This window comes from Schistocerca americana, chromosome 6 (assembly GCF_021461395.2).
Source record: "Schistocerca americana isolate TAMUIC-IGC-003095 chromosome 6, iqSchAmer2.1, whole genome shotgun sequence".
Lineage (NCBI taxonomy): Eukaryota > Metazoa > Arthropoda > Insecta > Orthoptera > Acrididae > Schistocerca > Schistocerca americana.
Window position 1 is genome coordinate 638,277,004 of NC_060124.1, and position 12,341 is coordinate 638,289,344.

Genomic DNA, 12,341 nt, shown 5'->3' on the forward strand with positions numbered 1-12,341 from the left:
GCGCTACAGTCTGGAACCGAGTGACCGCTACGTTCGCAGGTTCGAATCCTGCCTCGGGCATGGATGTGTGTGATGTCCTTAGGTTAGTTAGGTTTAATTAGTTCTAAGTTCTAGGCGACTGATGACCTCAGAAGTTAAGTTGCATAGTGCTCAGAGCCATTTGAACCTATTCCTGACGTGCAGTTGTTTGGAACAACGACTGACATGATCCAAAATATTACTTTCTTTTATTATAGCTTCACTTTTATTTTGTCTAATGATTACTAATTTCAGTATCAAATTCCATCATCAAGCCACTATATGATCAGAAAGCATAGTGTATCATTAAAATATTGTTTAATAAACAGATTACCATTATATCATCATTCCTTAAAGTAATGTCCAAACTTGAAGGACAGATGATTAATTTTGAGTATATACAAAAGTCAGAGTACTGAACCGGATATGAAAGAAGGAAAACCAGAAGGGCAGTGAGAGACGGGTGCCTTCTATCACCTTACTTCCTTAATATGTTCATCAAGGAAGTAATAACAACAACAAAGAAAAGATGACAAGAATCAAAAGGTAATTTCTGGAATACTCCAAGGAAATGTGATAGGGCCATTACATTTACAATGTATATAAATGATCCAGTAGAAAGTGTCAGAGGCTCCTTAATATTGTTCACAGGTATTACACTTGTCCATAAGAAAGTGTCAACAACAGAAGACAGTATCAATTTGCACAATGACCTGCAAAGGATTGGTGAATGATGCAGGCTCTGGCAGTTGACCCTGCACATAAATAAATGTAACATATCACACACACACACACACACACACACACACACACACACACACACACACAGGAAAAGAAATCCAATACTGTACAACTACACTATTAATGACAAATTGCTGGAAACAGAATCTACCATAAAATATCTAGAAGTAACTATTCAGAGCAACCTTAAAGTGGAATGATCACACAAAACAGCAATAGAAAAGCAGATGCCAGACTAACATCCACAGGAAGAATCTTAAGTGAATGTAAATTACCCCTGTGTCCTTACCCAGTACGACTGACAGAAGAGAGAAAGAAGATCCAATGAAGTGCGGAGTGTTTTGTCACAGGATCATTTAGTCACTGTGAGATCATTACAGAGATGCTCAGCAACTCCAGTGGTAGATGCCATAAGAGAGCAGTTGTGCATCACGGAAAGATTTACTACCCATGTTTCGAGAGAGTAGTTTCCGAGAAGAGTCTGACAACATAATAGTTTCTCTCATATACAATTCACGAAATGATCACGAGAAGAAAATTTGAGAAGTTAGAGATAATACAGAAGCGTACTGACAGTCATTCTTCCCAAACACTGTTCACAAGTGGAACAAGGCAGAGGGGGTCAGTTGGTGGCATGAGACGTACCCCCTGTCACACACAGTTAGGTGGTTTTTGGAGCATGATGTCGATATGGAGACTTAATTGCATGCATATACACTGCAGATTGACGACATCACAATAGTAAATCAGAGTAGGAACTAAATAAAATGTTTCAGGCCTTAAATCAAGAAATGGTAAAACTAAAGCTAAAAATGAATACAAAGAAGACAAAAGTTATGGCTACAGACAAGAAAGGAGGTGGAGGCAGGACTGACGCAAGAACAGGCAATGAGCAACTCAAGAAAGGAACTGAAATTCACTATCTCAGTAGCATTTTGCAAGAAAACAATCAATATTTCAAGGCATTCAAGAAAAGAATAGCACAGGTGAAGAGTTCCTTCCAAAATAAGAAGAAGCTGCAACTGAATAAACATATCAGCTCCCACATTAAGAAAATATTTGTAAAGACCTTTGTGTGGAGTGTTCTGACACACAGATGCAAAATCTGTACATTAGAAAAGCCAAAGGAAGCTCACCTCAAACCTGCTGAAATGTGGTTATGGAGGAGAAGTACAAGAACTAGCTGCATTCACAGAAAAATTAAAGGAAATAGGAGAGAAGAAGGAACCACTGAAAGTTATAGGCCAGAGCAAAGCAAAATACACTGGACACTTAACTGGAGATGATAATCTTTTAAAAAACATTTCTGAAGGCAAGATCATAGGTAAGAAAACAAGGGGATGACTGAGAACATCCTACTTAAACAATATGATCAATGAATGGGATTTTCTTCACACATGGAGATGAAAACAACTGCTGAAGAGAGGAAGCTGTGGCTGCAGAGACAAGGTTTAACCTTTTGGAAGAGTAAGGACCAACTAATACAAAATATGATTCTGCATGGCAGCTACATACGGAATAAATGACAACTTCTTGTGTGCATTCATCAAGTCACTTACCCCAGTAGGTGTCTTATCTACTAAAAGTAAAGGTCACTGTTGTGCTTTCAATAGGTGTGAACTGCACCCTGAAAATGGTATGTCTAGTTTGCAGTTGTACAGAAGCTTTTTATTTTGCAAAATGGTTCAAATGGCTCTAAGCACTATGGGACTTAACATCTGAGGTCATCAGTCCCCCAGACATAGAAGTACTTAAACCTAACTAACCTAAGGACATCCCTGCCTGAGGCAGGATTCGAACCTGCGACCGTAGCAGCAGCAGCATGGTTCTGGACTGAAGTGCCTAGAACCGCTCGGCCACAGTGGTCAACTTTTATTTTGCAAAGAAATTTTTGATAATAAGATGAACTGATGCTGGTACTCGCTACTGAAACCAGTAGTACTTAGACACAACAAAAGTGTGACTGCAGAATTAAGAATAATTTTTCCAAACAATTGAGTATTTTTTTCAAAACAACACCACAATAGAGGAAACTTATTTTAAACTAAAGACACAAAAGAAAAAAAGAGAAACTGTAAAGATCTTGAGTCTCATAAGACTCTCTTGGGAGGAAAATATAAGATATTTAATTGGTAAACTTGCAAGGCATACTTTTTTATGTTGTATAAACTACGAAACTGTTAGCATCTTCAGCTAAAATTTACTTCTTCTGTCTTAATATACCTTCCTTCACTTTCAGCTGCAGTGTGGAGACAGGGGTGAGGGTGGGAGCGGGGATGGAGTCGAGGGTGAGGGCGTACTGCTTTAAAATGGTGATTCTTGTATTGATATTCTTAACAACAGATTTATATCTCTTGCTTATGAAAGCCTGCATGCGATGACAACTGCACTAGTAATACCTTCACAGGGTCGTATTCAAGTTGCAAGGCTAGATCTATGCCAGCCATGGCATGCTCCCAGCCATTCCTCCTCGTGATCTGGTTGTAGCATTGGGACTGCAGGGTGTCTAAGCAGATGTTCAGACCGTCAAGCCCTGCCCTCTGCAAGGCAACCAGCTGTCTTGTCAATATGAGGCCATCGGTTGTCATTAAGACACTTTCGAGATCTTTTATTTTCTTCAGGGCACCTGTGAAACAGCAAATTATTCTAAACAAACTGAAACAAATAATTTGTAACATTTCTGCTGCATATGAAACAAAACTCCAGTTGATAAATTGAAAATACAAATTCCTTAAAAGTTAACTGTACATTTGCCCTAATACAAAGAGATAAGAAGGGTTAATAAACTGAATTGAAGAATGCAAGTTAAGATAGCAATGAAAAAATAATTAGAGGCATAAGATCACCTACTGCAACAGAGAAATGGGAATCAATATGAACCATTACCACTACTGTCAACTGATTCCATGTCTCCATGCACACTGTATAAACCACTGTGGGTTTGTCCGACAAAGTACATTGTTGTACCACACATTATGGTTTTTCCCCATTCAGTGCTCATGTGGAGTGTGGGAAGAATGATTCTTTAAATGGTTCTGTGCATGCTGTAATTAATCTTGCCTTCATGGTCCCTATAGGAGTGATACATATGTGGTTATTGTATAATCCCTAAATACCTCGCTTAATACATGTTCCTGAAATTTCATAAGTTGGGTTTTGTCATATATTTGGCGTCTATCTTCACTTGTCTGGCATTTCCAATTTTTAGTAGCTTCTTGATGCTCTCCCATGCATCAAATAAATCTATGATCAATCATGCTACACTATTTTGTATACATTCAATGTCTGCCATTAGCCTTATTTGTTATGGGTCATACTTAAGCAATATTCTAGAATGGGCCACACAAGTATTTTGTAAGCAATGTCCTCTATCGACTGATTGCATTTTCCAGTATCTTACCAACGAATTGAAGTCTGCATTCTGCTTTGCCTACAAGTGAGTCTATGTCACCATTTCATTTCATCCAGATATTTGTATGAGTTGACCAATTAAAACTGTGATTATTTGATAATGTAGTCATACAATACTGTCTTTTATTTGTTTTGTGATGTGCTCCAATTTACATTTCTGAAAACTTAAACTCAGTTGCCCATCTTTGGACCAATTTGAAATGTTATGATCTGACTCAAATTTGTACAGATCTTTTTCAGGCAATAATTCATTATAGACAACTCTATTATCCAGGAAAAGTATGAGGTTCCTTATAATATCGTCTTCCAGAACATTAAGGTACAACATTAATGTAATGGTATAAATTACTATAACTGTATAAATAAGTTTATAAGTGTGTAAAATACATTGAACTATTTGTTACAACAAAACATTGTACTGGTATACTCAGCAAGATGTTAAATCAGCAGATAGCTATATTTTATGTTCAACATTTTGTGTACAGCATATATGCTGGAAAGGATTTATACCCAAATTAAATAAATCTGAAGAAATGGTAGTGTGTCTCTGGAAAAAAAATCCATAAAAACACATACAGTCCAATTTGCTATTATGTCACTGTTACTGAAATATAATACAAAGTAACTGAATTCGATGAACATTCTCAGAGTGCAATATGCCTCAGAGTGAAATGCACAGTAATGTCAACATTATTTTTCAAGGCTATGTTGTGAAAATGGATGACAGCAAACCGCACATTTTGTTCTCAATCTGAGGAAGCATTATGCACTGTAAAACACTGTACTGCTGTTCTACATAAAAGCTGTCTCATTGCCAACATCTTTCCCCTGCTGGCTGTTCTACACTTCTCATCACTGATTCAACACGTTGTAAGATATTTTATGCTGTATGACACCACAGTCCAATCTGGTAAGGATAGCATAAAAATAATATATGAATTTCAGTATTGAAACTGGAACAGCAGAACAGCTCTCATCACACTGGATATCAAATCGAGGTTGGATTACAGCCATGGGTACATTAATTCATGCTACTCAACTGTATGTCATATGTCGGAGTTCATCAACTGTAGTGGTTGGCGACTGGTGGCTGGCGACTGGTGGCATACCCATCTCTTGGCATCCTGTGTACAGACGTTCTCCACAGGTGACAGATTTGAAGAAAATGCTGGATATGGCAACAGTGGAACACTCTCTGTATCGAGGTAGCTCAGTACAGCTCAGGTGATGTGTAGTCTTGCATTATCTTGTTAAAAGATAACATCATGGAGCCCTTGAAAATAGGGCACAGCGATAGGCCTTAACAAAACACAAATGCAATGGCTGCTGTCCAAATTACTGGCTATGTGAACCAGAGGTTGTGATATGTATCCAGTTGCACCCCATACCATCACATCACATGCTGGACCCGCATGGGAATGACAGGTACAATCTGGCCAGGTCTGTTGGCATCAGAGCCTCCACACACAAGTACATCAATTGTGACGATGTTACAGAACCGAGACTCATCTGATACGATGACACAGTGCCATTCCTGTGTCTGGCATTGTTGTTAGTTGCACCGCTGTCAGTTCACCTCTCTCTAGAGCTGCATTAAGGGCTTGACAGTCTGTGCTGCTCCAGATGCCATCACATTGTCTGTGTGGATACTTGTCTCACTGTATACAAGCCCACTTCCTGACTAAATGTACACAACTTCACTGCAGGATCACGTACGCATGAGCAAACACTTGTCTGCCCTCTCAGGTGCTAGTTGGGTGGCACTACTGAGGCCCTGCAAGGCATTTAGCATGGCCCTCCTGAACCTACCTATTCTATGTTCGCACAAAATGAGATGCTGAGCAATGCAAGCAGCAATATATTGAAACAATAAACCAGAGCCTCAGCAGACCATGAGCCTGCCACTGCCAAATCTGGAATGCTGATAAACATTTCTCCTTCTTCCATTACGCTTAACACGGTCTTCGTGTAAACAATCAACACCGAAATAGAATTTCTGAATGAGAAACCTGCTCCATAAGCTTATCTTGCATACAGAATATGCATGGGAGTGCTGAAAAGTAATGCCTCTGAATTTTTTATTCTGTTCTCAATATCGGTCGAGGTATGACACGTCACACATATTACTTGGTCAGCTTTCCCACTTCACTGACTCGTGGCACACCCCCCTCCCGCAAACAGATGGAGTCGCAATAGGCAGCCCACTCTGACCAGAGATTGTGAATATATTTATGGTGCACTTCGAGGAAGAGGCCCTGATGTCATCCAAATGGAAATCCTTCTTCTTCTTCTTCTTCTTCTTCTTCTTCTTCTTCTTCTTCTTCTTCTTCTGTTATGTGGATAACACACTTGTCATCTGGCCTCATGGAAGAGACAAACTTCTTGACTTCTTTGTACATCTGAACTCCACACGCCACAAAATCAAATTCACTATGGAGACCAAAGAAGAAGGAAGACTACCATTCCTGCACATCATAGTCAGGAGAATAACGGACAGCACCCTGCGCCATAGCGTGTATCTGACTCTACAAAACACATAAACTCAGTTCTCCCTATGGCACTGTGAATAATTTCAATAACAAAAAGTGTGATGAATGTTGCAGCGTACATTTAATTTCCACTTAGGCTTTGCATTCAAGATCAGTCTTACCTGAGAGTGCAACATTACATCTTTGGTTAATTTAATTATATGTTCATTAGATTTTGGTTATAAGGCACGTTTTGCTGCCTAATGTTTCATCTCCAAATGCTGGAAACAATCCATGGAGGAAGAGGAGTATGTAAGACATTGGTGGACCAGGTTGGAAGAATCTGTGAATTTCAATACTCTGTAGAAGAGCTCAATCATTTGAAAATAACTTTCAGACCTTGTGGCTATTCTAACAGATATACATAAGGCACTACATTCTAAAATATTTGCATCTTTCACTGAAAAACAAGCAACTAGAGGAAAAGTTATCTTGCCATTTGTAAAAACAGTCGCAGATCGCGACCTCCGAGTGCTATGAAGAGAAGGTATTGACGCAGTGCTTAAACCAAACTGAAGACCACAACAGCAGCCATACTCAAGTAAATTGGTATGCAGTAGTTTCAGTGAATTTGACAATGATGTGGCTGCTTTCATGGTGGCCCAGTCATGTTGTGGGTATAGGGAATGCCAGTGACAGGGCTGGAATTGTAGGTGACAGATTGATTTTTGGCAAAGCCTTGTATCAATACCTCCTTAATTATTGAGCTGAAAAACTGTAAAAAACATTCATACAGTAAAATCACACAAAAAAATTTCCTATTTCTGCCGGTATTGTGCCTTCTGTTTCCTTTTCATTACAAAAACATATTGATTCAAATTTATAAAGTCACAACTATGTCGCTGTGATTTGTGTAACACACATTCTGGAACATGTTCCAGGAATGTCAAAAAACAGACAGCTTTAAATACTTACTCTAGCTCATTTTTCAAGACTTGCATGCCAACAACAACACCATCTATCCAATCTGTTTTTATTTCCCTTTCATGTAAAGATTTCTCCACAAAGGATATCATCTGCCATGTAGGCAGTGCAAGAGGAAATACCACACTCACATTTGGGTAATCAAGTAGAGTCTGTGTCTTGTCAGAACCAAGTACAATCAACCCAATTTCATCTTTCCCACTGGTAAATATCTGGAAACATATTAAATGGTAAAAATAAGTTTTGTTTATAACAAGTTGTATACCAATAAAAACATCACACACAGATACTCTTTATAAAATTATTTAATTGGATAGATAAAAAATCTACTCGCCAAGCAGTGGCAGAACACACACATAAAAGACTGTTGTGATAGGCAAGCGTTTGGAGCCAGTGACTCCTTCTTCAGGCTAAAGGGTTGCAGGGGAAGCAAGAAGGGTGAAGGAAAAGGACTGGAGAGGTCTAAGAAAAGGGGTAGATTTTGGGAAAGTTACCCAGAACCGTGGGTCATGGGTGACTTACCGTACAGGATGAGAAGGAAAGACTAATTGTTGGGGACTGCATCGGGCAATATTCGGAAACCTGAGAGCATAAAGGTGGAAGACAGGGTAATATGCAAGACAGAGATTACTACTAAAACTGTACATGAGTTAATAAGAGTGAGAAGCTAAGCGTATTGTATACAACAGCTGCGGGACGGGGTAGTGAAAATAGATGGGAAAGACAATGAAAGATGTAGAAAGCTAAAACAGAGTGAAGCAAAGAGTAATTACAGTGAAGAAAGGCTGAGACAGCAGAAATTAACGTAAATTAAGGCGAGGTGGGTGGTGAGGACACGTTGTAGTGCTAGTTCCCACCTCCGGAGTTCTGAGAAACTGGTGTCTGGCGGAAGAATCCAGGTGGCATGTGTGGTGAAACAAGTGTCGAGGTCACGTATGCCATGTTGTAGAGCATGCCCTGCAACAGGATATTGTGAGTTTCCAGTATATACACTATGCCTATGCCCATTTATCATAACTAATAATTTGGTGGTAGTCATGCAGATGTAGAAAGCTGAACAGTGTTTACATAATAGCTGGTATATGACATGTGTCGTTTCTATTTTTCGCCTGATCCGCAGTTCTGGGTGACTTTCCCAAAATCTACACCTTTTGCTGGAACTCTCCAGGCCTTTTCCTTTACCCTTCTTTCTTCCCCTTCAATGCTTCTGTCTGGAGGAGCCACTGGCTCCGAAAGCTTGCCAATCACAACAGTCTTTTATGTGTATGTTCTGCTGCCACTTGGTGAGTAGATTTATTATCTATTCAATTAAATAATTTTATCAATAATTTATTGTTTTTGTTGTTATAGTTACTCTTTATAACCTACTTAAAATACATCACGTACCCTCCTCTCCACAATTCTTCGAACACATAGTTTTGCCTTTTGTAAAAAATCACTGCGTTTCTGTATAACATACTTGGAATCAAAGTGTCCAACATCTATTACAATCATAAACAGAAGAAAGAAAGTCATTGTATTTATTGGCAGTATTACGCAATCAAATATTTTGAAAGAGTTCCAGTGGTATAAATTTACAAAATCTTACAAATAAATATATACGTTTATTCTTTAAATCAATTCTTAGCAATAACATAATAGTATAAATTGCAGAATCAATATAGCCAATTTTAATGTAATGACTGCAATACAAATACAAAATAACAGCGGTAAGTTATAACAAATGAGAGAGAGAGAGAGAGAGAGAGAGAGGCATTTAGACAATGTTTCATTACAGTGTGAAACTTATTAGAATTAAAATGAAGCCATAGTGAATTATTACATTCCAAAAATAGTAATTATTGTGCTCTTTCACCCCAAAATACTACCTTCATTAGGTAATATATACTTTTAATTTCAGAAATTTTTACAACAGCTCTGGACTTCACTGCCTCGATGAATTTATTACATGTGTCAATGAATGAGGGTTGATAACACTGCTTTAGTCATTCAATTGTTCATCATGTGATATTCACAATGTTCTTAATAACTTCTTATGTAAAGTTCTATCATGAAAAAGATAATCTACGTAAGTTTTAAAAGTCGCGAATCTTTAAACAACAACTTGTTAATGGGTATATCAGTATTTTGTGTACATTCTAGCATTGCTAGATTTACTTTTAAATTTTAAAGTATATGAGCAGATTGGCAACTTTCCATCCAGAAAATTTGCTGTTGGCAAGACCTCACTACAAAGAAAAATGGTCTTTCCGGAGTCAAATGCTAAAGAATTCATAAATACCAGCAGTGTAAGTGATACAAACAGGTATTAAGCAACGGTCATAAATATCGTTCTGCTAGACGAGAAAAAAAGTAGGTAGATGAAAGAGTAAATTGGGTGCAAGGATTGAACATAAACTCACCCAAATTACAAAGGATCTTTCTTTTTTTTTTTTTTAAAAAAAAAAAAAAAAAAGAGGGTCACTGCTCAAGAATTGAGAACTGCCCCCACCCCCCTTTCTTTTACAGGCTTGCTTTCACTTCTCAGATGAGACCATGTCCCCCATATAAGAAGAAAATAGCCAATATGTAAAGAGAATTACACTTAAAGAGTTTTCTAGAATGAGACTTTCACTCTGCAGCATAGCGTGCACTGATATGAAACTTCCTGGCAGATTAAAACTGTGTGCTGGACCAAGGCTCAAACTTGGTGATCGTAACCCCAGACCTGTGTTGCCGTTTTCGGAGGTAAATCTCGTATCTGGAAAGAGGAGATGACAGTTAGGGTACTATGGGCGAGCAGCTGCCATCAATTTTTGATGGTGCAGAACCCACAATAGTGGAACTGTTGCCTAGTCCAAAGGCACCTGTTACCAGTCTTACCCCACAATAGTGTATCGAATCCAGACTTAATGTCGTAGCTGATAAAAAGTCATATGAGAGATTCCTGTAATCTAGGTGTGACTGCACCAATGCTGCATTCAGCCATACCAAACTAGTGTGGACCACACCGCGTTCGGTGTCGCTGAGGCATAGAAGAGCATTCAGGTGCGACCTACATGTCTGCTTTAGTTGACAAAGACGGGGAAGCCATGTCAACTAGGCATAAAAGACCGGTCCTAAAAAACACAATGGCAGAAATGCATAACGTAGGTCATGGCAGCCAAAAAATGGATGCTATGAGTGAAAGCGCAGGATTGTGCTTAGTGTATTGCTCCCTGCATTCTGCCTCCAGCAATAGCCATCGCGGACGAACAAAAAAGATGGGGACACCATATGTCATGCAGATGCCGCCAGATCATTGATAGCCACATAAAGGAGAGCGGCACTCAAAACAGAACCTTGTGCAAGCCCCTTCTCCTGCAGGGGGGGATGCTACAGGAGGCACCAACCTGTACCCAAAAAGTGTGACATGGAAGAAAGTTCTGGATAAAAATCATGAGTGGACCATGGAGGCCCCACTCCTTTAAGGTGGCAAGGACGTTATGGCACCATGTGGTATCATAAGATATATACGCAGATCAATCAAAACTGCAACAAGGAACTGATGCTGAGCAAAAGCTGTTCAGATAACACACTTCAAGTGGACTAAATTATCTTCAGTAGAGCGCCCTTGGCGAAAAGCACACTGGATCGAAGCCAAAAGATCCGGGGATTCAAGGGCACAATACAGCCTTCGACTAACCATATGTTCAAGTAACTTGCAGGACACTGAGTAAACAATCTGGACGACAGCTGTCCGTTTGAAGAGGCAATTTATCTGATTTCAAAATTGGAATAACAGCATTTTCTCGCTACTGGGAAGAAAATTCTGCATTGCACCAGGGATGGTTAAAGCAAGGCCAGGTACACTGATGGAAAAATTTGCAACACCAAAAAATAATTAATGTAGAGTAATGAAATACCAGGAATATATTTGTTGAGACAACATATGTAAAGTGATTAATGTTGCAGGATCAGGGATCAATGTAAGTGTGAGATAAGCCACAGCAAATGTAAATGTAAATTCTGGTACGCTGTAGTACACGTGTCATGTGTCAGTTTGTGGAATGGAGTTCCATGCCTGTTGCACTTGGTTGGCCAATATAAGGACAGTTAATGATGTTTGTGGATGCGTTGAAGCTGTCATCAGATGATGTCCAATATGTGCTCGATTGGAGGTAGAGCTGGTTATCGAGCAAGCCAAGGCAATATGTTGACACACTATAGCATGTTGGCTTACAACAGCAGTATGTGAGCAAGTGTTATCCTGTAGGAAAACACCTCCAGGAATGCTGTTTGCGAATGGCAGCACAACAGGTCAAATAACCAGACGGACATACAAATTTGCAGTCAGCGTTCGTGGGATTCATACAGACAGTTTTGTCAGTGGAAAAGTGAAAGCCATTGTCGATGCTCCAGGAGTAAAGACAATCAAGGCATTGCTGAAGATGCCACTAAGTGAGACAGGTTCACAGAGAACTGCAATAGAAGGCAAAATCGTCAAAAAAAAGGGAGCCGGAGATGCCCAGTGGGAGACATGCCATTATAGGGTTAATGGCGATAGCAAAGAGAATGACACTCAGAATGGAACCCTGAGACACACCATTTTCCTGGATAAAGGTGTCCAACAAGGCAGACCCTTCATGCACCTTGAAAACTCGGTCTTTTAAAAATGTCTGACGGAAACAGGGTAGGTGGTCACGGAAGCCCCACATGTGAAGAGTATGGAGGGTACTAGCTCTCTAGCAGGTGTCATAG

The 12,341-nt window shown here is 39.4% G+C and overlaps 1 protein-coding gene across 1 annotated transcript in view; it reads right to left on the reverse strand.

The window, feature by feature from the left end:
• LOC124620355 (molybdenum cofactor biosynthesis protein 1-like) overlaps positions 1 to 9,137 on the reverse strand; it is a 66,107-nt gene extending 56,970 nt beyond the window's left edge. The window contains exons 1-3 of the mRNA XM_047147028.1: positions 9,009 to 9,137; positions 7,614 to 7,834; positions 3,159 to 3,414 (exon numbers count right to left, since the gene is read on the reverse strand). Of these exons, the coding sequence (XP_047002984.1) occupies positions 3,159 to 3,414; positions 7,614 to 7,834; positions 9,009 to 9,137 (606 nt within the window). The remainder of the gene's footprint in view (positions 1 to 3,158; positions 3,415 to 7,613; positions 7,835 to 9,008) is intronic.
• Between the last annotated feature and the right edge of the window lie 3,204 nt (positions 9,138 to 12,341).